Source organism: Dermacentor variabilis, chromosome 5 (genome assembly GCF_050947875.1).
Source record: "Dermacentor variabilis isolate Ectoservices chromosome 5, ASM5094787v1, whole genome shotgun sequence".
NCBI lineage: Eukaryota > Metazoa > Arthropoda > Arachnida > Ixodida > Ixodidae > Dermacentor > Dermacentor variabilis.
In genome coordinates, this window is record NC_134572.1 from 201,698,855 (window position 1) to 201,726,852 (window position 27,998).

Consider the following 27,998-nt stretch of genomic DNA (forward strand, 5'->3'; position numbering starts at 1 on the left):
GCGACACCACACCACCCCAGCCCCCTTGGCGAAGATAGGGAAGTAGGTGGCGCCATCTCTTGACAACCGACCGCAACTCAAGGCGCGACAACTACAATGGGTAAGCGAGCGACACCGCAGGCATCTTTCTAGAGGATGCGTTGGTGCGGGACACCAAAACAAAAATGGCGGCCGGCGGAGCAAGCCGAACGCGAGTTTTTTTTTTTTCTTCTCGTGAGTACATTACGTGCATTGAAACAGTTTCTTCTGTATCAGTGATGAATAATATCGTTAATATCGGCAAGGTTGCGGCAATAACATAGCCATGTCAACTTTGAGGGGACAGAAACAGATGGTCGCACTTAGCTGCCAGTGACATAGAAACGCATGGCCGGCGTGCTGCGGAAACTGCGGCATCTGTCTTCACTAATATCCTAACACGGCACGTTTCCACTAAGGGTGGGCGAATATCTTAGCTGTGTTACAAGCGTCGGCGTATGAATAGGGTACACTTTTAACGTATCAGTGTAAACGTGGCTACTATCATTGTCGCGCGCGATTTGTTGCATGCTCACGAGTGCAGATGAAAAGAATCGAAAGGCGCCTTTTGTATTTTTTTTATCACAACCATTATAAAGCCTACCCATAATAAAGGCAAGTTTCGTTGTACCTCTTCTTGTCATGGAAGTGCGGAAAGTGATGAAAGTAATGAAATGAGGCATCTACTTAAGAATGTTTGGTGCATGCAGACCATTTGGCTTCTCTTGAGTCATTCGCGTAGCATTCGACAGATGGTAAGCGCGATCATTATTAGCTAGACTTGGCACACGACATATCGCTGCGGCAAGTTCGGGGTGCGATCATTACACGGGAAATTTAAAAAATCGAACATTGACGACAAAATTCAGGGGTGCGATCATTACGCGAGTGCGATCATTATGCGAGTAAATACGGTATGCAGTAGATAAAGAATAGTATACAGAGAAGTGACAGCCAAGATGGCAGAACAACCACGAACATGCTTTTTCAATAGTCTTCTTCGTTACCCTGCTGGGCGCCTTTTTCAGAATGCGAGAATGGCCTGTAACCTATGACCCGCTGTGGCTGGACGTGTCGGCGCTTAGGGAACGAAAGGCTGTAGGCTGAAATGTACAGTAATAAAGTGTAAAGTTGGGTGAGTTGGTATACATTCATAATGGGAACAGCGTGAACAAGACGACGACAGAGTGAAAGGACACAGGATGAACGCTGACTCGCAACAGTTGTGAGTCAGCGCTCGTCCTGTGTCCTTTCACTCCGTCGTCGTCTTGTTCGCGCTGTTCCCATTATGAATGAAATGTACAGCTTGTGACGGGACACAATGCCGGTGGAGGGCACTGAAAGTAACAAGCAGCCATCCAATGGGCTGATCTCGCATGTGACCTCGTTGAGCTGGCATAAAGCCTTGTAGGGGCCCCGAGTAGCGGGAAAGAAGTTTCGCAGACAGGTGGCAGCAAGGCATCCAAAGAAGGGCCAAAGAGCCTGGTTTGAAATGAATGGCAGTGTGGTGGCTATCGTAAGAGGCCTTTTGAGTCGGCTGCAAGGCAGAGAAGGTCTCATGATGCGACAAACCATTTGAGCAGGAGCAGCAGCTTCGCAGACATATTCTGTAGAAGCATGTGTAGCTGATGGAAGTAGTGTTTCAAACGGTAACGTGGGAGGTGGCAGCCAGACAGTAGATAAAAAGGGGAAAAAGCCGGCGGTGTCATGGTGGGACGAGTTGCACGCGAATGTCATATAACACAAACTTTTGTCCCAATCCCGGTGATCTGCTCAAACACACATGGATAGCATTGGGATGAGCGTACAGTTAAGATGGTGGTTAGCTTGTGACGTGTGGAACATAAGCCAACAATATCACAGACGACTTGGGAAAGGAAAACTGCAATCTGTCAGCAGCTGCTGTGGTAGAGGATAATGTCTGCAACGTCAGTGGTGCAACTAGTTGGCAGTGCCCTAGTGATCCTGTCGCGTAGTCAGCAGCTATGGCGATCCACTCATTCCCCAATAGAGACGTCGGGAGTGGTCCAACTAGTTCAAGGCCAATGTGGTAGGACGGGCTAGTCGGAATGTCTGTAGGTTGAAGTGGGCTGGCAGGCTGTAAGGACGACTGCTTGCGGCATTGGAAGAACTACCTAGAAACCAGCAACGTAGTACCGGCTCACAGAATGGTAAGGCCTGGCCAGAAAAACTGACAGTGCAAGTAGTCGTATGTGTGGATTACTCCGACGTGGCCGGGAGTTGGGGCATTGTGGAGCTGGTGGAGAGCAGTAGAAAAAAAGGTCGTAGGCACTACGAGCAGAAGCTCAGGACTGTCAGAGTTGGTATTGCAACAGCAGAGAAGATTATCACAGAGCATGAACAGGCGGAGGGACAGGTAGGAGTGATTAGAGCATAGACGATCGAAGATAGACCACAAGTCTGCATTGCTGAGCTGTTGATTGCGTATATCACTCAAGTCAGAGATAGCGAGGATGCAGCTGTCGGAATCATGAGCAGTGGAGTCGGGAAGGTCCACGCAATGATGTGACAGGCAATCAGCGTTCTGGTGCATGGCGCCAACAACATCAAAGCTGTATTCCTAAAGCTTTAATGCCCAGCAACAAAATTTGTTCAGTCGGATCTCTGACAGAGAATAGCCAGAGCAGCGCATGGTGGTCCATGATGACCGAAAAGGTGTGGCCAGACAAGTAGGGTCGAAAATTTTTGACTGCCCAAACCAGAGCAAGGCATTCGCGTTCAGAGAATGAGAACTTGCACTCTGAAAGGGAAGGAGGCAAATGGCGTAGTGATGACACAGTGCTGACCTAGTTGCCGCTGTGTGAGAATAGTGCCAATGCCGTGTCCACTGGTGTCGGTTTGAACTTCTGTAGGCACTGTGGGGTCAAAATGCACCAAGATGGGAGGAGTAGTGAGCAATCTGGTGAACATGCAAAATGCATCAGCTTGTTCAGGACCCCATGAAAATTTGATTTCTTTCTCCAGGAGCTGTGTTAGGGGGCGGGCAATGCCGGCAAAGTTCTTGACAAAACGTCAGAAATAAGAACACAAACCAAAAGAGCTTTAGACGTCTTTGGCCAAATGCGTAACACGGAAATGTTTCCAGACACTAATTTTGTCGGGATAAGGTTGGATGCCACGAAGACTCACACGGTGACCTTGGACAGTAATTTCATGTCGTCCGAAGCTGCAATTTGAAGGGTTTAACTGAAGGCCAGTTCATTGGAAAATGCCAAGCACTGCCAATAGGCGAGTCAGATGGCTCCAAATGTTGGCAAAAAAATGATTACATTATCTAGATAACAGAGGCATGTCGACGATTTGTAGCCACGAAACAAAAAGTCCATCATTCTTTCAAGCATGGTGGGGGCATTCCATAAGAAAAAAGGCATAACATTAAATTGGAAAAGACCACCGACTGTAACAAATGCAGTCTTTTCATGGTCCAGGTCATCAATAGATGAGAAGTAGGTAGACCCATGAAGATAGTCAAGGGCATCATCAATCCGAGGCAGTGGGTACACATCCTTAAGTGTGACTTTGTTCAAGTGGCGGTAGTTGATGCAGAAGCACCAGCTGCCATCTTGATTCTTTACGAGCATGACAGGTGATGCTCAGAGACTACAGGAAAGCTCAATGACGTCTTTGGTGAGCATCTTAACCTCGTGCTGAATCACTTGTCGCTCAGCATGGGACATGCAATAAGGATGTCGTCGAATAGGGCTGGTGCCTCCAGTATGAATCCAATGAGTTACGACGAATGTCTGGCCCAAAGGGCGGTCATCAAAGTCAACGATGTGGCAATAAGACATCAACAGCTGCCGGGGATCAGCAGCATGTGCTGGCACGAGGTCAGGAACTATCATCTCGTCAAAACTGACATCAGCTGAACTGGACGAGGTGATGGCCACAGTGGAAGACGAAGAATCATCAGCAGCAAATGCAGAAATGACATGCTCATCGACAGAATTGGCATTGGCCAGAGCCATGACTATAGGCATAATTTGCGTGCACCAGCTAAAGTTCAAGATGGGCAGTGATACTGTGTTATTAGTAATGATAATGAGGGTCTCGGGAACAGTAATATTTCGGGCCAATAGAACATTGCATATTGGAGTCAACACATAATCACCATCGGAGATTGAAGACAGGGACACAAAGTTCATGTATATAACGGCTTGAGAGGGCAGTTGAACTTAAACAACATAGCATAAACACATTATGCAAAAAAGGTGAGGCGTCCAGACAGGACACAAGAGAAGTGGACAACACAAACGCCGACTATCAACTGAAGACTGTCACTTCTCTTCTCTTGTGTCCTGTCTCCATGCCTCACTTTTTTTTGCATAATGAATCGTTACCAACTAGCTCAGCTTTCTGTTGGCATAAACACAGTTGACGCGTGGGCAGAGCGTCAGAGTGAAGAAATAGGTCGAGCTGGAGCACACCATTTCCACGATCAAACGCTACAGAATGGGCTGATAGAAAGTCTATCCTGAGGATGAGTCTACAGGAGCACTGCTCGAGCACAGCAAGTACAATTCAACCTCAATATAACGAAGTAGGTAAAATAGACAATTTGCTTCGTTACATTGAAATTTCATTGTATTGAAATTCGACCTTTTATGCAAATAAGTACAGTCGCCGATTGATTTTTTGAACATGGAAAGCGGCCACAGAATTTTCGGAATTATGGGGCAATCGAAAAAAGCTAACTTGAATGAGAAAACAATTAATTTTGATGAATTTGGGAGTCGGCGACGAATGATACGGTTTCATGCCACATTGACAATATCTTCACATAGGCAGTAAGAATTAGGCGAAGCCAGTCACACTTTCGTGTGCACTCTGCCCCAACGGCTGATAGTGTCGCACACACTGGGACAATGCTACTATGAAAAACACCGGCAGTGGGGAGCGGATGCTTTGTCTGCCTCTTGCTGCAATGAGTCACTGAAACTCGAGATTACGCAACCTTCAATACTAAACGCATGAGGAGACAGCTTGCGTGATGCCACGCAATCTCAGCCCACTCTTTGCACACGCGGCAGATTACCTCTAAAGCAGAGTGCGTGGCTGCGCTCAGCCGTGCACAGCCACGGCCGAGCTGCGTGCCAGAAATCGCGACGCACGCTGACTTACACCCCCCCCCCCACACACACACACACCTTGCCACTCACGCGTGCGCTTGATCACATTACCGCAATGCCTAAAGCCTCCATCTTTCTTTCTCAACCTCGCACACTTTCCCTCAACAGATGTCACCACTTGATGGTAGCATCTGTTGCTCCTCCTTGGGCAGCCTTGTTCGTAGTCTTCTGCCCATAAAAAGTTGTGCAGTGCTGGAACCTGCGACAGCCACTGTACCTCTGTAGCTCAGGAGGGCCAAGTAGAGATCTGGTGGCTTACGGAACAAATTCTTCACTGTGCACACCATGAGCTAGCTCAGCTTTTCCATTGGACTGAGGGTAGTTTGGGCTACTTGTGACGTGTGCAATGCCATATGATGTCATGAATTGCGCAAACTCTTTGGACTGGAATGGAGGGCCATTGTCAGATTTCAGCGTTTTCGAGATGCCGTGCCATGCAAAGATATTTTTCAAGATTTCAATGACTCGGCATGTCGTTGTAGTCTTGACAGTGACTTAGTCTGGGTATTGGAAGTAGTAGTCAACTACAAGAAGGAAAGTCTGTCCATTTAACTGAAATAAGTCTGTGCCTAGCAATTCCCAGGGACGATCTGGAAGCACTTTGCTGCAGAGGGGCTCTGCTGGATTCACCCGATACAAAGCACACTGCTCACACCTGGAGATAAGGACCTTAATGTCTGTACTGATGCCAGGCCACCATACTGACTCACGGCCTCTGGACCTACATCTGTTGATGACCTTCATGAATAAGCGCTAGCACTCTTGGCTGTAAGGCGGCTGGGACAACCAAGCGAATGCCTTTGAGAAGAAGGCCACTGCAGACTGAGAGCATGTCGATGATAACAGCGTATTTTGCAATGTGGAGTGGAAGCTTGTCTTTTCTTGGGAAGCTATTCTGGCAAAGAGAAATCAGTGCACTGTACTCGCCATCTTGCGCTTGCGCCATCTTGACATTTCCTGGCTGCAGTACTGCTACTGCTGCCAAAACTTGCGAGACCTCGGTGGCAAATACTTCAATTGTGTCAACAGCATGAGGAGTATCTGCTGGCTCCATACGGACAAGTGATAATGTGTCAGCTGTGGCAAGCAGCTCTCCTGGCACGTACTGCACGTTGGACTGGTATGCCATGACTTTGAGTCTCAAGCGCTGGATGCAAGGTGGTAGTGCGTCTAAGTTTAGCTTGCCAAAGAGAGAGACTAGTGGTTGATGATTTGTTTAAACTTCAAACAACAGACCTTTCAGAAATTTGTCAAACCTCTGAAAAGCCCACACAGCAGCTAAAGCCTCTTTTTCAGTTGGCTGTACCTATGCTCCATCACTGTTAAGGACCAAGAAGCAAATGAAACAGGACGCCTGTCACCCGAAAGTTGCATTTGTAGAAGTACTGCTCCCAAGCCAAATGAACTTGCGTTAGCAGAAACTATCGTTGGGTATGCAGTATGGTACTTTGCTACGCAACAGTCGGAAGTGAGCATGTCCTTAACTGCAGCAAATGCAGATTCTTGTTCATGAGACCATGTCCAAGCAGCATTTTTGCCTAAAAAAGCCCTGTTTGGGGCTGTGGCCTCCGATGCATGTGGGATAAAGTGGCCCAGATGATTGACCATGCCCAAGAGTCGCCGCACACCTGCTATGTCTGTGGATGGACTCATGTCCCTCATTGCCTTGAGCTTGTTGGGATCTGGGCGGGTGCCTTGTGCTGACACATTCACCCCAAGGAAGGAAAGCTATGTCCAGCGAAAGCTGCATTTTTCCTTATTCAAGGTGATTCCAGCTTGAGAAAGCCTTGTGAGGACTTCTTGAAGGCGAGCATCATGCTCATCTCAAGAGGCCGAAAACCAACACATCATCAATCATGCACACTGTGCCTTCCAGACCTTCCAGAAGTCATGACATCTGCTTCCGAAAAAATTCTGGTGCCGATGTGATGCCAAAGGGCATCTGACAAGCAGTAGCGCTCAAACGGCGTGATGAAGGTCACGAGCTCTTGTAGTTCTTCCACAAGCTTGACTTGACAAAAAACCAGATATGGCATTCATAATGCAAAAAAGAGGTGAGGCGTGCCAACAGGACACAAGAGTAGAGAAGTGGACAACACGAACGCCAACCAACTCTTGTGTCCAACTCTTGTGTCCTGTCTGCACGCCTCACCTCTTTTTTGCATTATGAATCCTTACAGCTCAGCTTTCTGTCGTTCTATGGCATCCAGTTTGGTGAATATCTTCGCATCTCTCAGAAGGCCCAGGACTTGGTCTACTGTCGGCAGATCATAACGTTCTCACAAGACAACTTTATGCAACTTGGTGAGGTCGGCACACAGTCTGTGGCCCCCGGACACTTCTGGGATGACCACTAGACCTGCGCACCATTGCGTTGGTTTGTCCCCCCACCTTGCGTATCACACCATCTTTTTCCAGCTTCTGAAGCTGTGCCTTAACCACTTCTCGGAGTGGAATAGGAATGCGCCTTGGCATGCTGAGGGAATACGGAACTGCTTCCGGCTGAAGCCGTATCTTGTGCTCTAGTGAAAGAGTGCCAAGACCTTAGAACAGAGCATTGGACGGCTTGGCAAAGACCTTGTCTACAAATTTGACAACTCCCAGAGCTTCCTGTGCCGGGAAGCCTAATAGCGGCACTGTCAGGGCCTTGATTACACAGAAGCGTTGAACAACGGACTTGTCTTTCCATAGCAAGGTTGCTACGAAGGATCCCATGGCGTTGAGTGGCTGTTTGCTCAGTCCCCAGAGGATGCTGTCAACTCTGTCGAGGGCTTCTGGGAGATGAGAGAAGGTATCCGAAACAACAGAAACCTCTGCACAAGAGTCAACATTGAAGACTTCTGGCAACGGTGATTTCAACGTACTTGGCGTTGCCCATGCTCTAAACTGCATCCAGCTGGACTGCGGACACTGGCCTGTCTTGTTTTTATAGCACGACCTTTTTTCTTGCATTAGCATGGCCTTTTTTCTAGCAGTAGGTGCACTGCGAATTGCGCACTGGGCACTTGGTGCGGGCATGTGGAGCGTGACCACAGAAATCGCAAATTCTGGCTGGCAGCTTTCTGCCTGCCTGGCGTCAGCTCGGCGCGTCTTTCACATCTCAGCTGAGAACCCCGTGCTTGGCAGCATTGAGATTTAGTGCACCCTGCACTGCTGCTTGTGCCCCAAGCTTACTCCTCTGTTTTTCGGCGTCTTCCACTTGCCTTGCTTGAATCCACACCTCCTTGAGGGTCAGCTGAGGGTTCCTGCAGAGCTTACCGGTGAGTGCAGCATCCTGTAGACCCACAATGAAGTGGTCGCAGACGAGACATTCTTCGACCTGAGCGGAAGAGTAGTTGCACCTTTTAGATATTTTGCTGCGTTCCACATAGTAGCTGTCCACAGTCTCATCCGGTTGCTGGACTTTTTGATGAAACTGCGCCGACTCGTACACTTCATTAACGGGATGGACGAAATGTAACGTGAACCTATGACCGTGTAGTCGTTTGGAGACATGTCCAGGCCGAAAGAAGCAAGAACCGGGCGAGCTTTTAGGCTCATGCAATACAGCAGAGTCCGAACTTGAATGTCTCGCGGCACTTGGTGAAGGCCTGAAACGAACACGCAGTCCTCGAATAGGCTTAACCACATTGGCCAGGAACCCGCATTTTCGAAGTCAAAGTCATCGGGCTGGCGCAAGGAAAGACCTACCCATGATGCGTTCGCCGGAGCTGTAGCGGCGGCTGGTTGCGACGAATCGGCTTGCGGAGCGTTCATTTGTAACGAACCGTTCAGCAAGGGCATGATGCTTGCCGAGTACGGCGGCTATGCCCTTTAGGCAATTGACTAGCGCGTGGTAGGCCGACTGGCGGTAGCGAGTACTGCCAAAATAAGCGTTGTTGAGGCAGACAGGAGCAACTACGCAGTTGCTGGCTGGAGGATTAGGCTCCGTGGATGGTGAAGAAACGTGCTGCCCATGCAGTTGCTGCCAGAAGGGGAATCGCTGGCACAAAAACCAAGCGCTTCATCACACTCGCACCGTGACCACTTCTGACACCATGTTACGCGTACTACGAGCAAGACCAGAGACCCGCAGCAGCCAACACACACGGCCGTACCGAAGCAGAACTGAAGACCCTTTATTGTCGCACGTCAACCATTATGTACGCATTCACAGCATAGGGTTGTTGGATGCTCTACCAGCTCTAAGCTGGTTTTAGAGGCAGTGCCCTCTACACTAAGCACGAAGTGCACGGGGTGCGATAGGATGTTATCGCACTTGGACATGATGTGGCTTCACTTCGGCAATCGTTCGTGTCACGCTGCGCGCGATTTGAGAGGTGCGTTTGCAAGCAGCCGCTTGTAATTCAATCATTTGACAGTCTACGTCCATGGAACTTTCTGCTTATTTGTCTTGGCATTCCTTTGCTGAGGAAGCATAATTTCGTTATATTGAAATCGCATACAAAGACACTTTGTTATATGTAGGTTCTAATTACATGGTGTTCTATGGACAAAAGGTTATGAAAAGTTGAGTACAGTCGAACCCGACTATATCGAACCCATTTACATTGAATTATTCTATATATCGAACAGTTTCTGGTTGCGGTATAGTTACAGTGAGTATATACAGTCGAACCCGACTATATCGAACCCGTTTACATCGAATTATTCTATATATCGAACAATTTCTGGACACGATATAGTTACAATGAGTATATATCGCAAAAATTACGCTTACATCGAACAAAAAAAGCAGCGACACCCGATATATCGAACGTCAAGCGGCGGAAAGTGCCCCCGGAAGTTGGCTTTCCCTCGCGGTGGCGGAGAAAACCCGGCTGCGCGGCTCCATCCAACCGCTCTCCGTACCGTGACCGCGCCCGACCGCGCTGCCTCGGACGAGCCGTCGGCACCCCCCCTGCAAAAAATGATCCTGGCCCACCCACAGCGCTTGCTCAGACAGCCAATCAGATGATCTTGTGCCCTCGTCATGCAAGATGGCGAAAGTGCGACTTGTCTCGCTGTGTTTGTGTCAATGCCTCCTTTACTAGATGCCAGCCGCGTTGTCCTTAAACTCGGTTCCTGGCCCTCTCCCTTTTCTCTCCGCGAAAAGGCAACGAGTGCCGCTAGTGGCGGACGTCTGCAACCTAGATCATGTGCTGCGGCCTCCGAGATTACCATGGCGTTTGTTGCCATCTCGGAGGCCTGCGATAACGCTCGCTAACAGACGCCCGCGCATATAAAGCGCCGGCGGAGCATTCAGCCGCCGCTGAATGAAGACTACATTGCCAACATCGTACCGAGCACAAGTGAAAGTGGGCACAATGAGGAAAGCAACGACGGTCCTTGGCCCACATCCTCCGAAGTGATTGGTGCGCTCGCACTAGTCCGGTGCTTCTGCGCCAATGCGGAAAGTTGCAGCCTCAGCTGCTCCGACTCCTTAATGTGGAAAAGCGCGTGCGTCGCAGGCAGCGAAATTGCCAAAGCAGAAGAAAATGCAGGACTATTTCGTGCGAAACTAAGCTAGTTTAATCAATAAAGTGATTTTATAAATGGTATGTGCTTTTATGACATCCAATTATTTAGCAGGCTCATATCGAATTATGCTCTATATCGAACCGATAGGCGTTTTTTTGCGAGTTCGATATGGCCGGGTTCGACTGTATAGCAAAACGTACGCTTACATCGAACAACAATAGCAGCGACTCCCGATATATTGAACGTCAAGCGGCGGAACAGTGCCCCCAGAAGTTAGATTTTTCTCGCGGTAGCGGGGAAACCCGGCAGCGACGCTCCATCCAACCACTCCCCCTACCGTGACCGCGCTGGCTCGGGCGAGCTGTCGACACCCCCCGGCAAAAAATGATCCTGTGCCGCCCGCAGCGCTTGCTCAGACAGCCAATCAGAGGCTCTTGTGCCCTCGAAATTGCCCAAGCAGAATAAAATGCAGGACTAATTTATGCGAAAGTAAGCTAGTTTCATCAACAAAGTGATTTTATAAATGGTATGGGCTTTTATGACATCCAATTATTTAGCAGGCTTATATTGAATTATGCTCTATATCGAACTGATAGGCGTTTTTTTTGCAAGTTCGATATAACCGGGTTCGACTGTACTTTGTTATATCGAGAATTTCGTTATACTGAAGTTCGTTATATCTAGGTTTAACTGTAGTCCCATCATGTAGCTGTCAGCGAAACTTATGGGTACTGAGCACATCCTAAGGACAAGAAGTGTTCCACCATCAGTGACACGGATGGTTGATAATGTGGGCAATGTGATGACCTTCTTCGGGCGATGACGGAGCTGAGAACACATCACAGATATTTGTGCACCCCTGTCAACGAGAGCAACAATGTGTAAACTGTCCGCTCCAACATCTGTTAGGTTACGTCTAGTTGGCAGTGTGGTCAGAAGATTTTGCGGACAGGTCATTAAAGCAGTGTCACCTCCGGGTGCTGCACTGTCTAGTTTACTGGGGGTAGACATCCAGTGGGTGAATTTGGGGCAAGCGAGATGACGGACGACGAGATAGCGACGAACAGGACTGGAATCCAGGCATAGATGGAGGGAGCGCCATTGCTGTTGGCATGCAATCACGTGAGGCTAGGTTAAAAACAGTGAGGATTGCTCTAAGAGTGACAGTTATAGGCAAAGGGCACACGAGGAAGCCAGGACCAACGGTGGTTGCAATAGCGGGCAATGTGACCTATAAGACGGCAGCTGAAGCAAATAGGCTGACCATCAGCAGTCCTCCATTCGGTCGGACTGTGATGATGTAGCAGGAGCTTCTGACTTTGAGCATAAGAGATTGTCAGTCGAGCGTGAGGAATCGATGGCACGCACAGAGTCCAGGCCAAAACTGGACAGCTCCTCATGAACGATGGCTTGGACAAGTGATATTATCAGGAACATAGATTCAAAGGTGTAGGAGCACATGGAAGCAGGAGACATAGCCTCAATTTTGTGCCGGATAATCTTTGTCACGTGCTCCGTGGTTAGCGGCAGCACCTGTGGTGCAGGTACGTCTTTGCACGCCGATGTTGCCGTCATGTTGGGCAGTCGCGCGAACTGATAAGTGGTGCATCTGCTTTTGGCGTTATAAAAAAAACACTTGCACGCCTTCAATATGGCCAGGGCACCTTCCATTGCTGCTGCGTCTGTCAACCTTTCACTCAAGCAGTACTCAACACCACCACAACACGAAAGAAGAAGCCGATGCCTCAGCATCTTCTGTAATGCCTGCGTGCATGTCTGTATCACCTACATAGCCTGCATAAGCTTGTGAGGCAGAAAGCAATCGTTATAAGAGGACCTGTTATTATCAAGGTGACCCACAGTTATCTGCGATTGCCTTTTGTTACCGTATTTACTCGAATGTAACATGACTGTGATTGTAATGTGAGGGTTGGCTCTTCAGTTCACAAAATGAAGAAAAAATAAAACTGCGAATGTAATGCAAGGTGAACGGAAACAGAAATGGTACTTTTATTCAAGGAATCAATTTGGAAACGAGTTCACTTATCATCCTCTGAGAAGGAGATGGAGCTTTCCTTAGGTGGTATTCTCGGGCAATCCCCCTTTGGGAGATTTCACACGACTCTGCACTGAAAGCATCCTCTACAAGTGTTTCTGGCGCTGTTCAAAACTCGTTATCAGTGTCAAGATCGCTGTCAGCCATGTACTTCGAGGGGTTCAGTGCCAAAACAAGCTAAGTCTCGTGAAAGTGAAACTACTTTCAAAAGCAATGGCCCGAGAATCAAGTCATCCATGCTGTTGAGCTCGTTGAAGATTCAGTACTCATTAAAAGACCACACAACCACACATTCGAGGACCGTACCAAGCTACTACGAGGCCCTTCCGACCAGTCCCACATTTCTACATTTCATTTTTCTACAAAGGCCTTCCCATTGGTGCCACATTGAAGTTCAAGCAATGAAAATCATTAAAAAATTTTTGTTACAATTAAGTAAATACGGTATATTGTTTTGAGAACATTTTACTTGATGTGTGGGGATAGGCAACTCTCACAAGTCCCCGGATGTTGTGTTCCTCGCATGGCTCTCGTCTCCTGTAATCCAGCTTTGCCGTGTAGCTTTACGGCAGCAGTCGGTGTGGTTGCAGAATAATACGACAGATGGCACAAGTGTTGCACTGCTAACACCACCTAACGGCGGGGTTAGTCGGGCGCGACAGGGAGTAGGCTCTACCTCTTTGGCTCGGGGCAGCAAGCGGCGCAGACATTCTGCACATGCGTTGATCCGTGCTTCTGCGAGACCGTCTCGGGAGGCCTACGCCGGAATGGACGAACGTCATCGTTCGAATGCACGAACGTTCGCGTTACAGTACATGTGAACGACCCCGCGTTGGTGTCGAGCACCAGCATGGGGCGAACATATTCACTTGCTATCCAGTCGCAGTGAGTCGGACTTCCTAGATTTGTCGCGCGCCCCTCGGCACAATCTATGTGTTGCAAGTTGGCTAGCAGACATTGGTGTATGAAACGTGCAATAAATGCCCTTATGATTGTTTTCACTACTGTGTTGTCATTCCTTTGTTCCAAGAGCACGGGTGAGACCCCCACACCTGGTGTAGAGCACAGATTAATTAATTTTAATTATGGGGTTTCACATGTCAAAACCACTATCTGATTATGAGACACACTGTAATGAGGGACTCTGGAAATTTGGACCACCTGGGGTTCCTTTAACGTGCACCTAAACCTAATTACACAGGTGTTTTCGAATTTCGCCTCCATCCAAATGCAGCCGCTGTGTCCGGGATTAGATACCATGACCTTGTGCTTAGCAGCCCAACACCATGGCCACTAAGCAACCACGGCGGGTACGTAGAGTACGGGTGAGCCCCACATCTGGCAGCCTAACGTAGGTCTCTTGGGGCATCTGATGAGAGCTTTAACAGTTTTGCTTCGTTCGAGACCAGTGTTTGAACCGAAGCACAGGGCTAGCGTGGATTTTAATCGCTAGTGACAGTGTCATGCTTTCTTGAGCTCAGCGATGGTTACTGTAGCGTGTTAGAACTTTTCAACAAGCTAAGCCTCTTCGCAAGTGTTTTTTTTAATGACATGCGTCTGTACGAGAGCCACCTGGTCTGCATTGTGGGAGAGCGAGTAACAGACAGCTGGGCTAGTTGGTTGCTGGCTTGATGGAACTTGGTTATAATGGCACGCTTTGAGGACAGGACACAGAAAGAATTGGTGACTGTCCTGTGCGCATTCTTTCTATGTCCTGTCCTCAAAACGCGCTGTTAAAACCATGTTCCAATGAGAGAGCGAGGCTTAGTGCCTGCAGAGCATTGGCAAGCCTGAAGCGAGTGAGTATGGAAGCCTCGTGAGTGTGTCGCTGTTTCCGGAGTCCTGGCCTCGAGTCGTGCCGTCGAGTCTGCAGAGCTGCTGCCGTGACCAGCGGACGCCAGCGGTGTACCCCAGAGACAATGTCGGCTCGCATGTTATGGACAGCATGTGGACATTTCCTCGGTGAGCCACTGCTGCAGCTACAGTCGAACCCACTTATAATGATCCCAGTTTTAACAATACATTGGTTATAACAATGAAAAGCTGCTGCACAGTCAACCTTTGTATGTTTTCTATGGAGAAATAACCCGCTTACTACAATGCCCTCATGCTCGATTATTACTTATAACGATGAAGCCTGGTTGTTGGGTGTCCGTGCCGAAAGGTAACGGAATGCTAAATCCTTGGAAAGAAAAAAGAAAAAGTGAAATGCGAGCCGCTGCACGATCGTCCACTACCCCAACTGCCATCGTGTGCTTCTCTCCATGAGAGATGCCCGCCAGGCTCATGCGCATTTCTCCCATCGCCCTTCCACTCGTCCGAACACAAACGGGCTGCGCCCCTAGCTCTGCACCGCGCCCCCTTCCGAAACAGGAACGGACCGACCCAACTACGCTGACGGCACTGCTCCCAGATTGCTCGCTGCGCCCTCATTCTGGGCAATTATGCTAATGGATTAAGTCACTCGTGGTTGTCTTTGTTGTGTCGAAGTCATTCGACTCGCCGCTGAAACAGACCATGGCTGATCCCCCCACTGATCATCGGCAATGCATGACGTTGCTGGTGAAAAGAGAGTGCACTGCTATAGATTTGGAAACAAAGTGTTTCTAACCGATGAGGCAATCATTGCGAATGTGCTTGCATCGAATAGTGACAGTGACGGCCATGACAGCAGCGCTGACGCGATAGGGCAGGCTGCCTCAACACTGACCCTGCGGAAGGTCCTGCAGATGATTCAGTCCCTCATGGGCTTGTTTTCGGGAGGGACCTTCCACTTCACTGCGTGGAGCACCTGGATGCCTTGGACAAGGATGTCGGCAAGCTTCACGTAAAGCAAGCAAGGCTGACGGACATGCAGTTTTCTCATGCAAGCCAGAGGGAAGTACATGAAGAGATGCTTGTGGCTATCGCGTCCCAGCGTTTCTTCTGCATTTCTGAAGCTGAGATGCTGCCACGGCAACCTTCCCACATTTTTTAAAGGGTGCCTTTTGGTGCCACCAAAGCGATGCCTCAGCGGAGCTCGCATGTCACTTGCTGTCCGTGACCCCTGTTTGCAGTTGTTAAAGCAGTGCCATTCTTGAACGCCGATCAGCTTAACAAATGCGATCGGAGCGCGCAGGAATCAGGGTTAAACAGAAACGAGTCAACTCACTCAGCAGCCGGATGGAGGAAGGTGGTAAGGAGAACTATGCTCCCAACCATTGTAGTTTTCTCAGAACAGCTCCGCCATCCCCCATTTTGATTTCTTTTTTTCATGCAACCTGGTTATAACAACAGAATTATCGTGGCACTTGAATATTGTTACAAGCGGGTTCCCCTGTACTACCTCTTGTTCGCGAAGCATGTGTGGCTGTTAGACCAAGCGACATGTTTCACCAGAATATGTCGTTCAAAATTAAATTAACCCTTTGAGTGTCAATGACGTAAATATACGGCACCGCAAACAAATCCAAAAATGGTCGATGCCATATATTTATGGCGCTGTGTATGTTTAAAAAGTGCACCAATTTCCGAAATTTTTTTTCTTTTCTGTCATGTGCCACTGGGAATACAGGAAACTTTTTCGCGCGCCTCCCTCTCTCGGTTTTCGTTGCATGGTTTGTTTTAGAGCTGGTTAGCTCCCGCGCGTCTATATACTAACACTTGCGCATTGGCACACGCCTGCGTGGGCGGTGGTTTGGGTTTTGTTCTGCGGCCAGTTTCGGCTTCTTGCACTTGCAAAACTGATGGCTATCTCGTTACTAATTGGTCAAAGGGCGACCGCTTGTTTCTCACTCGTTTAGTGCTCACGGGGGTGCACATAGGAAGGATGCCGCTGCGCATGCATTTCCATTGCTTTTTTTTTTACTTTTTTGACACTAGAGAAAAATAATTGCTTTTGGTTGGCGATGAAGGTTAGCGGAAGTTTGTTGCACATTTTGTTTTTTTGATGGGCACACAACCACACAGTTTTCTTGAGTGTGCACACCTACGCAGTTCGATTACGCTTTGGATGTACATATTAGTGTAAAAGCAGGAACATTTGAGTCTTGCAAAATATTCTTGTGCGCATTTTTAAAGCCTTCAACTATGTGTATAACAATGCATCAAATTTTTAATTCTTATCAGGTTATTTCCTTTTTTATTGTTGTTATTCATGAATGAAGAGTACGTATATACCAACACAAAATATCCTTTTCTAACCTTACGGTCACCTTAGAAAAATTACGGTAAATTTATTTCGAAATAAGTCCCTACAAAGAATTGGAATCTGCAATAAAAAATATCGACCCTGGGCGGTCGCATATGGCGAAAAAAATCGACCCTCAAAGGGTTAAATTATGGGGTTCTACGTGCCAAAACCACAATCTGATTATGAAGCACGCTGCAGTGGGTGCTCCAGAAATTTGAACCACCTGGGGTTCTTTAACGTACACCTAAATCTACCGTATGTATTGGAATATGGGTTGACCATTTTTTCCAGAAATATTACCCATAATTAACTACTGACCTATATTCGTGACCAAAGAATCTTGACCTATAGTCGTAATCAAAGCTTGGGAAAGTACTGAGCTAACGGAGTTCCAATGTGGAACAGAGCTGCTACGGGAGCCGCGAAGGCCAAGGCCCCAAACCAGAACTCCCTGTCATGCATGTCAATACCATATGTCAAAGCCGCAGTCGTGCAAAACACAAATACCATATTTAGTCGATTCTAATGTGCACCCGTACAGTACAGTACTCACTAAATGCAATAAACAAAATTAACAATTAACTAAATTAACAAGCGTGGTGTCACACGTGCACAAGAAAACATGGCCACATCTCACTCGATGACCATGGATATTTGCTGTCAAAACGCTGAAGTGAGAAAGTGCAGCAGCAGCTGCCTCTCGCTTCAACGCAAACTGTAAGCAGCAAAAACACAGCACGCAGCGGACTCTGTCCCGTCGCAGATCGCTCTCAAGATACCAGAGGCGATCGTATCACCGAAGTGAGTCGTCGTAAATACCTCCTGCTTCGGTCCGCTGTGTTGCTTTGGTGGTGAAAATCATCTCCATCTGTTTGCGCCCATCTCGCAGGCAAGTTTCGGGTACTCCAAACGCCCGTGATACGGCCCGATTTCCGTCCGTCTAAGCACACATGATCACTTCCCTTTTAAATGTGGCATCATGCTAAACTTGGCACTTCATGCTGATAGAGCAAATGCAGAAAACGGAAGGACGGATGGTGGACTAATGCTCAAGCACACCAAACTTCAGAGATTGGTGCGGAAACGGGTCAGCAACACGGAAATTAAAAATTCCAATTTTGGGCCGATTTTCGGTCCCAAAGTGAGCCCCTCCTTAGAGAGAGCCCTCTGGTCCCCCCTTAAGTCGTTCGTGCTTGTCTTTGTTCATTGTGACTCGCCACTGAAATGGAAAATGGCCGATTCGCCCGCTGATCATCGGCAATACACAACATTGCTGGTGAAAAGGAAGCGCGCTGCTCCAGATTTGGAAAGTAAGTGCTTCTAACCGATGAAGCGATCATCACGAACGTACTTGCCGATGCAAGTACGTTCGTGATAGCGACAGTGACGGCCGCGACGATAGCGCTGACACTGTAGGGCAGGCTGCCTCAACATTGTCCCCACGAGAGGTCCTGTAGATGATTCAGTCCCTCATAGACTTGTTTTTGCGAGGGACCTTCCACTTCACTACGTGGAGCGCCTGGATGCCTTGGAGAAAGATGTCGGCAAGCTTTGCATAAAGCAAGCAAGGCTGATAGACATGCGGTTTTCTCGTGAAAGCCAGTGGGAAGTACGTGGTGAGATACTTGTGGTGATCTCGTCCCAGCGTTTCTTCTGGATTTCTCAAGCTGAGATGCTGTCACGGCAACCTTTCCACATTGTCTAAAAGGCGCTTTTTGGGGCCCCCAAAGCAATGCCTCGATGGAGCTCATACGTCACTTGCCACACGTGACCTCTCTTTGCAGTTGTTATAGCAGTGCCATTGTTGAACGCCGACCATCGCGGCTTGTTAACAACACGCAATCAGAGCGCGTGGGAAGCAGAGTTATAAAGTTAGGGTCAACACAATCAGACTCCGGATGGAGGGAGGCGGCGGGGAGGAGAACTGGCCTCCCTGTCATTATTGTTTTCTCGGAACAGCTACGCCATCCCCCGTTTTGAATGTTTTTTCATGCAACCCAGTTATAACAATTATCGGTTATTAGTTAGTTTTTAGAGATAAATTAAAGGGCTTAATTGAAAAATACATACCTTCCAAGCTTTTGACAACTAGACGCCGGAAAGATAAACCGTGGGTAGATAAGAAAATTCGCTCGCTAATTAACAAAAAACGCCGCCTGTATGCTTCGTATTTGAAGACTCGCAATCAATCTGTTTTCCATGAAATGCGTCACGTGAACTACAGTATTAAGCAAGAAATAAAGGTGAATAAACAAACTTATATTTCATCGCTTGACGCTAAGTTAAGGGATAATCCTAAAGAATTTTGGAAATTCGTTAAGATAAATGGTAAAGTGGACACAACAGTCCCTATTTTATCAGTTGGCGAGAAACAGTGCTTGATTATTATGAGAAGGCTTGCTGTCTGAATTCCTATTTTAAAAGTGTTTTTTCTGAGACATACACTGGTGAACCGCCTGAAATACAAGAAATAGTCTATGAGAATATGCCTATGGTCACTGTCACATATAACGGTGTTCTGAACCTTATTTCCAATCTGAACAACAAATCAGCTGGCGGTCCCGATGGTATTCCGTCGCAGGTATTGAAATCCTGCTCTCAAGAAATTGCGCATTTTTTAGTCGCTCTGTTTAATAAATTATTAAATACCATTTCATTACCTGCAGAGTGGAAGGTAGCGCATGTCGTTCCCATACATAAAAACGGTCCCAAAAATGTACTAGAAAACTACAGGCCTATTTCTCTAACATGTGTATGTTGCAAAACAATAGAACACATCATATACAGTGCTGTGATGAAACACCTTCAAAGCAATAAATTTTTTTCGGATTTTCAACATGGATTTAGGCCTGGCTTGTCATGTACGACTCAACTGGTAGAGTTCGCTCACGATCTCTTTTACTCTTTTGACCTTGGATTTCAGGTAGACTGTATATTTTTAGATTTCCGGAAAGCTTTCGACACAGTTTCTCATGCATTGCTTTTACATAAATTATCTTGTCTCGGTATACACCCTGCAATAGTACATTGGATTGGAAATTACCTGTCTGGACGAACACAGCATGTTTTAATAAACGGAACCAAATCAACACCTGTCACCGTAACCTCTGGCGTGCCCCAAGGGTCTGTTTTGGGGCCTTTGTTATGTTTAGTCTTTATAAATGACATTGTGCACAATCTAGAATGCAAAGTGAGGTTATATGCTGATGATTGTGCCATATACAAGAATGTAGAAAATGTTTGTGATGTTAGTAGTTTGCAGAATGATCTAAACAAAATTCATGCTTGGTGCATTAAGTGGGGCATGTCTTTGAACAACGCTAAATGCCAACTTGTGTCATTCACCCGTAAACGCTTTCCTGTGAAATCAGTGTACAAATTGGACGGACTACTTCTTGAAAAGGTCGAACACTACAAATACCTCGGGGTCTATTTTTCAGAAAATTTAACATGGAACAGACATATTGAATACTTAACCTTAAAATCATCTCGTATACTAAACCTTGTTAGACGTAATTTTTATAACGCCCCCCAGAAAGTAAAAGAACAGCTTTACATAACAAATGTTCGTCCGGTACTCGAATACGCTTGCCAGGTATGGGACCCTCAAAGCTCTAAACTTATAGAAAAGCTCGAACGCGTCCAAAACCGCGCTGCAAGATTTGTTTCTGGTAATTATAATTTCCGTAGCAGTATTACATTGCTTAAAGAGGACCTTGGTTGGAAATCACTAGCACACCGCCGATTAACTGCAAAATTAGAACTTTTTTTCCGAATCTACTTTGATCTCACAGGAATAAACAAGAACTTGTACATTTTCCCTCCCCACTTCATCTCTAAACGATGTGATCATGAGCTGAAAGTCCTTGAAATGCGCTGTCGTACTGATGTCTACCGTAATTCATTTTTCCCGCATGTTTCCGCACACTGGAATAGGCTTCCCAGGAGCATTGGTGAATGTAAAACGTGTTCAGAGTTTCTGTCTTTATTGTCACGCAGTCTGTCGTAGTATATTATCCCGTTTTCTTTATATCATTTGGCTGGCATTGCACTTCATGCGATAGTGTACCCTTTCCATTTCTGTCTTGCAAATTTGCACCGCATTTCACAAGACCGTTTTGCCGTCGAGATGACTCATCTATGTTACGTATTTTGTTACTCTTACCACCTGTGCTCTGCTGTATCAAGTTTTTGCCACATGTTCACTTTTCTTCAATTTGTCCCCCCCTGCAATAATGCCCTTGTGGCGCTGCAGGTACTTGTATAAATAAATAAATAAATAAATAAATAACAATGGAATTTTCGTGGCACTTTAATATTGTTATATGTGGGTTCAACTGTACAAGAAATGGTGCGAGTGTTGCGCTGCTAATTCCCCCAAACGGCTGGGTTATTTGGGCTGTTCCTCTCTGGCTCGGGGTCGGCAAGCAGTGCAGGCATTCCGCGCGAACGCCGATCCATGCTTCTGCAAGACCGTCTTGCAAGGCCTACACCGGAATGAACGAACATGATGGTTTGAACGTGCCATCGTTCCTGTGACCGTACGCATTGGTGTCTAGGCATTGGTGTCAAGCATGGAGCGTACATATTTGCTTGCTATTCGGTCGCGGTGAGTTAGACTTCCTAGATTTGTTGCGCGCCCATCGACACATTCTGTGTGTTGTGAGTTGGCTAGCAGGCATTAGTGAATGAAAGGTGCAATAAATGCCCTTGTGATTATTTGCACTACTGTGTTGTCTTTTCTTTGTCTCAAGAGCACGAATGAGACCCCCACAGATGCTATGCTTTAAAGGCGACATTTACAGGTTTAATGTGCCCCAACAAAATGCATAAAGTTAAAGGCAAAGCTCTCCTTACCCTGTCTGTGTGTACTCCTGCATGATGTAGGCAACCTTCTGCACCAGCTGAGATGTTGGGATGGGCTCGCTGTACATCAGCTCATACTGCTGGGCCAACTTGCGTGCTCTGCGTACCAGCAGCCTGCAAAAGGGCTCAGGTCACTTTGCAAAGCACACCATAATACACGCACGTGGACACTGAAATAGACACAAAGCTTTATGTTTCATGCACTACTTTCGCCTCTCACTTTATTGGCACCTTTCAGGAGCACGTTTTTGGCAATGCTGTGGTTAGGTGGAAAGACTGGTGGACAGGCCTTGCAGGGAACTTTGAAAGCAAACAGCTCCACAACAAATGCTCTCCCAAACATATGCCAGAAATCAATTCAAATCAAAAGCCCGCTTTTGGGCCTCTGGTCCATACAAGGTGTAGAGATAGGTCTGCACAAAGCTTACCCTAGCGACAGTCAGGGCTTGACGCTCCTCCACTCCACAACACACAAAGGTGCTACAGCAGCGTTCATCGACTCTCTGACACGGTGTAGAGAAGGCTCAGGAATCAGACAGCCAACCAAATATTAAAGCACCCCTTACAAGGTCTGACTATTTGGAGCTGACAAGCGTAATGCATACAATGCGTGCCAGCGAATGTGTCTGCTAAATATTACATCCCTGTGTGCTGCAGAAATAGCTTAAGTTTCAAACCATATGCCGTTTGCCCTTCTTCTCGCGGGTGCTGCACTCCCAGCTGGAAAGTCGACATGTACAGCACAAGTTTGTCTACCTACAGGGCAGTGCTGTGATCTCGCTGATAGTGGCACATGATTTTAAGAATTATTCAAGGCAACAGTAGTTGTGTGTTTGATGTGTTGCTTCCCTATACAAATTAAGGTTTAGAGAAATAATAAAACCTACAAATTGACTGTCTGCTTGTCTTTCTTTTGCTTTGTGCCGTAGCAAGAGAAGTGTACTTCCGTTTCGTCTGCTTGTTCCCATGTCGTGCAGTCGCACATGCAGAGAGCCAAATTATGTAATTTTCTACCGCTTTCCAGTGCGCGATCATGCTCTGTGATCCGTTTGGGTCTGCCTCAATGTTCCTGTAACACTGACTTATAATGCTAGGCAGGTGTTGTTAAGCACAGTGTGCAAAATTGCACTGCGCGAAACCAGGCAAACAACAGTTTGTGCGAGAGACTGCCAACGGAAATGCACCGTGCAGCAAAAACGCGCGAGAGAAAAAAGAAGGTGGGGCTCATGATATACACATCACGCGATCCTCCAGATTTGGTATGGGAGAACACAGGGAAGGAATTTCACTTGCGGAGACTACACAGAGACAAGTGGAGAGAACATTTTGTTGGCGATGACGCTCGCCTCCCAAAATCATGGGTTCGCGGCACTGAAACATTTCTATCTCGCCTATTAATGAACCAACCTAAAAATTCTTGCTGTGAACGCTTTCTAGAGGGCACCTAGCGTATAACCCAAGTTTGCTATGTGGCCTGATGAGGGGCCCTTTAATGGAAGGTACAACACAGTGCGACTATCGCGGTGTTACAGGGCAAAGGTTCACAGAAGACCGACAGAGTATGCGCACTTGCTGCACTAGCGCTAACCATGTAGCAGTCCACCAAGCATGAGAACGAGAAATGGAGGGAGCAAAGGTCCCGCGTAAACAGCTCGTCTTCGGCCTGTGGCAATGAAACGCTCAGTGGAAGACAGCTCGGGTGGAGAGGATGCCCAGAGGCCACCATTCAGGAGGCCAATTAGGGTGTGTCCTGATGATGTATGCTTGAACGGGAAATTAGCTCTGGCGTGCTAGCCATGTCTGCCATGCTGTCACTGGGGCAGCATTTCCCGAAGACCGAGCTAAGAGCAACGCGTGGGAGGGCACCTCAATCCCCACAAAGAGAGCAGGCTTGAATGAGCTAAAGAACTCATAAAAAAGTTCGTGACAGATAAGTATCTTACAGTAAGTTGCAACATCAATAAATGTTGCTGCACTGAAATTTCTTGGCCATCCCAAAGAGCCAAACCTCAAAAAACATACAAAAACAAAGGTACTTCAGCACAAAGAAGGAAATGCTACACCCCGGCTGGGTGCCGGAGGACTGTGAATCCAAGGATGGCAGTTGGTGGAAAGACACATTCGACTTTGGATCATGCAGGCACTAAAAGGCCTGAAGAACAAAGCCAGCCCACAACTTTGGCCGAAGCCAGGTGCCGTCATGGCCAACTCCGCCGGCTGCCCCACTGCCCCCGCCGAGACTTACGATCACCCAAGCTTCTACATCCACAGGAGCCACAGTGCCAAATTCTACTGGTGAACCAACGTCACCACACTGTGTCGGATGATGGATGTTTAAACTGTCAGCTCGCTGCTAAATTCACACACTGTTCCTTAAAGCACTCTGTTCCGTTATTATGAGCAAAACGAGAACAAAGTGACTTGTCTACTTCAAGGCAACATATGCTTTCCTCGCCGCAGTATTATAGGTGGGGTACTTCTGAAAGGGAGAGGGCGTAGAGTTCGGCAATGAGCAAAGATGTGCTAGCGGCGAGGGTGTCAAATTGAGAATGAAGGAGTGCTGTGCACAAGGCCATGGACGCGGCCATTTGTAAATTACGTGTCAACGCCTGTGTGTCAATGGCAGGCACAGCAGCCCTCTATTATCTGTTTCGTTGGTGGTCATGGGCTATCGTGTCTCTGAAAGAAATGATAGAAGGAACAACACAAACCGGTGCTCGTGAAAAAAACATAACAATAAAAGAATAGAAAATACTGAAATGGAATAAATAAATGAAGGAAAAAAAACACTAAGAAACTAAACGTTAAGTGCTGTTGCCCATAGCTTGAAATTTAGCATAATGAATAGATTATAAAGCTCCCTTTGAAACGTTTATGCCTATTAGTTGCAATGTCAAGACATTCTTTTATCATAAATATATATATATATATATACTTTTTTTTTTTTTTACAAGCACCAGTTTTTTCCGCTCCTTCTATTATCTCTTTCAGAGACACCATAGCCCACGACCACCAGAGAAACAGGTAATAGAGGGCTGCTGTGCATGCCATTGGCACGCTGGCTGACACACGGGCGTTGACACGTGATTGACAGACGGCCGTGTCCTTGGCCTTGTGCACAGCACTCCTTCATTCTCAATTTGACACCCTCGCCGCCAACACAACTTCGCTTTTGCCGCACCCAATCGCCTTACGCCCTCTCGCCCCCACCTATATATACTGTGGCGAATAAAACATATGTCACCTTGAAGAAGACAAGCCAAGTCCACTTGTCGAAACGTTGGCTCCTGCTTTCACCTTGTTCTCATTTTGCTCATCTTCTTGAATTTCCATCTCCCGCCGTCCCTATGTTTTCTCTGTTCTGTTATGCCACATTAGGTATTAGATGTGTTGTTTTCTGTGAACTGTTTCTTTTTTGTCATATTTCCTGCCTACATTTTGATTCATGATAAAGTTTTGGTTGTTTATTTGCAGGTGGCATTCGTTTTCATGCCCATTCTCTTCATGTAGCACAACCACACGTGATGAGCCATCTCAAGTGCTCCTGAACCCCAGGCAAATACAGCCATGCAATACATGCAACAATGCTCCACACTCACTACATACTGCTTCTCCAAATGACAAATATTTTAATGGAACTTGATGTCTTTGGGGCGAAATGTGTCGGGATCTCACCAATCCCGGAACTTTCAGTGCACGCCCACAAAGTGTCTACTTTGGAACGTGTAAGAACTGAAATGCTGATCACCTTCTCAAGTTATGAAAGATAACGCCAAAACACCCCCGTACCTGTAATCGGGGCCCATGCCGCTGTAGACCATGCCGATGTGGTTGGTGATCATTTCCACTTTGTGAATGCTGTGCTCCTCGTAGAGGATGGACTTATGCTTCTTCTCCGTCGCCAGCACCACACCGTTGGATGCTGCGCGTCAAGGAAAATCAAGAGCTGCTGGCGAGGCAAATAACACCACGCGGCTCCTCACCCTTGATGCCAACGGACGGCGCTCCGGCAGCAACTGCAGCCAGTGCATACTCGATCTGCACCAGCTTCCCGGAGGGGCTGCGAATGAAAGTCTCTCAGGGAACAGGGATCATACCGGAAATTTTCTCGAATTTCGGAAGAACATCAACTCGCAAATGTCGGTGACGTCCCTTAAGATTGGACAATTGTAATGGATGCCGGACTGTTGTTAACAACTTACGACGTACGTATTTGATTATTATTTGTTCTTCGAAAACATATATATATATATATATATATATATATATATATATATATATATATATATATATATATATATATATATATATATACTGCTAGATGTGATGCATCTCATTCAACAAAATCTGCTTCTGAACTGCTTCACATGCCAGAAGGAGATATTAACAGAAACCAGTCATAACGATCCTGCTGCTTTCTGTCTTTTGAGCCACAATATAAATGAAGGATCAGCGTTACGTTTGGTGAGACTCTCGAGCAAGCAAGCACGCATGACACAGCACAAACCGCTCGCGAGTAACAGGAGACAACCGCGATTTGCCAGCTTATGCATGGCTTATAAGAAAGCGACTCTCTTCGAAATAAAAAGCTGCATTTGTTTACCTGAATGTGGTAAGAGAAAAGCTGTAACGCTCGGACGACATCACGAACTATTCCCAACGCAAGCACTGCCGATCTTGACTGCGTCTAGTTAAAGCCGCTGCTTCGCTGCCCTGTGGATGCCGCCATGCGCTATGACGTCACCTAAATATAGTTCAATAAAACACAACTTACTAATATTATTGTTTTATTGTTTATTAAAGGGGCGGCAAAATATATTTCTTTGAGTTATTGCCGTAATTTAAAACCGAAGGTAACTGGAGACAACGAGTCATACTAGAGGGAAATCTGGCGCTGCTGCGCTGTGGTATGGATAAACAAAGGGCAGATGTACACGGAAAAGCACGAACAGTCTTTCATAGCAAAAGGGCGAAGAGATGCCGGGATAATGAAACATAGGGCACTGTGGGGGTACAACAGGTATGAGGTACTGAGAGGTATTGGGAAGGGAGTAATGGTGACAAGGCTTACTTTCGGGAATGCGGTCCTGTGTTTAAGGGCAGAGGTTCAGTCGAGACTAGAAGTAAATCGGAGAGCTGTGGGAAGGTTAGCACTAGGTGCCCACGGGAAAGCCACAAACGAAGCAGTACAGGGGGACATGGGCTGGGCATCGTTCGAAGCACGGGAAGCTCAGAGTAAAATCCTATACGAAAAACATCTGAGGAAATTGGACGATAACAGGTGGGCAGCTAAGGTGTTTCTACCTATACAGAAAGAGCGCTGACTCACAATGGCGGAAAAGAACTAGGAAGCTAACCAGTAAGTATGCCAGACACGAGGACGAAGAAAGACAGATCATTAAACGACAGGTTAAAAACGCGGAAGGTAAAAATTGGATAAATTCAATGAAAAAGAAGAATAGTGTGGAACTATATCGATACTGGAAACAGCTGATCAGGAAGGAAGCGTTTTATGATAACTCAAGAGGCAGTACTAGTGCCCTACTCTTTGAAGCTAGATAAGGATGTCTTAGAACGCGGAGCTATAAAAAGAAATTTAACGAAGAAGAAGACACATGTACTGTGTGTGGTAAATATGGAACACCTCATACTAAAATCTGATGGTGTCAAGCCCTCTATGGTCAAGCCCGATGTCGATGCGGCCACAGTCAACGTTACTAGACTAGGTTCAGTTTTCAAACTCCCGTGACTAAAGCCCCTGCATCCACGCGCCACCGCCGCTTTCCTAAAGGGACACTAAAGGTTACTATTAAGTCAACGTGGACTGTTGAAATACCATCACAGAAACCTCGAAACGCTTGTTTCGTGCCAAGGAGAGACTTATTTTAAGAGAAAATGCGTTCTGAAGCGTCCGCGTACCTCTAGCGCAGTTCAAATCGCCCGCCCTCCGATCGAGGAGTACTGACATCATAGAGTTTCTCACTATAATGTAGTGAGAAACTCTATGACTGACATCATGGTCTCATAGTGACGTTGCGCCATCGGTGAGTAGAACGGCGTCCGCAGACGGCGCTACGGCATTTCTGCGCAAAACGCGAACGCGCGGCCAGAAACAGAGCCAAGACAGAGCCGACAGCAGAGCGAAAGCGGGAATATGGTGGCTAGCGGAAGGAGAAACGAATTACGTCCCACATTACGTCCCACGGCACACGGAGAGTCCGTTTTCGTTAAACTATAGGCTGCGGCGAGCTCGCAGCGTGGTCGGCGTGGTCTATGA

At 47.1% G+C, this 27,998-nt stretch overlaps 1 protein-coding gene across 2 annotated transcripts in view; it reads right to left on the reverse strand.

The window, feature by feature from the left end:
- The window catches only part of Prosalpha2 (proteasome alpha2 subunit), a 71,857-nt gene extending 45,398 nt beyond the window's left edge, over positions 1 to 26,459 (reverse strand). For both annotated transcript variants that reach the window (XM_075693904.1, XM_075693905.1), the window contains exons 1-4: positions 26,325 to 26,459; positions 25,705 to 25,781; positions 25,511 to 25,643; positions 21,713 to 21,835 (exon numbers count right to left, since the gene is read on the reverse strand). In XM_075693904.1, the coding sequence (XP_075550019.1) occupies positions 21,713 to 21,835; positions 25,511 to 25,643; positions 25,705 to 25,781; positions 26,325 to 26,365 (374 nt within the window). In that variant the 5' untranslated portion in view covers positions 26,366 to 26,459. The remainder of the gene's footprint in view (positions 1 to 21,712; positions 21,836 to 25,510; positions 25,644 to 25,704; positions 25,782 to 26,324) is intronic.
- Positions 26,460 to 27,998: the final 1,539 nt, after the last annotated feature.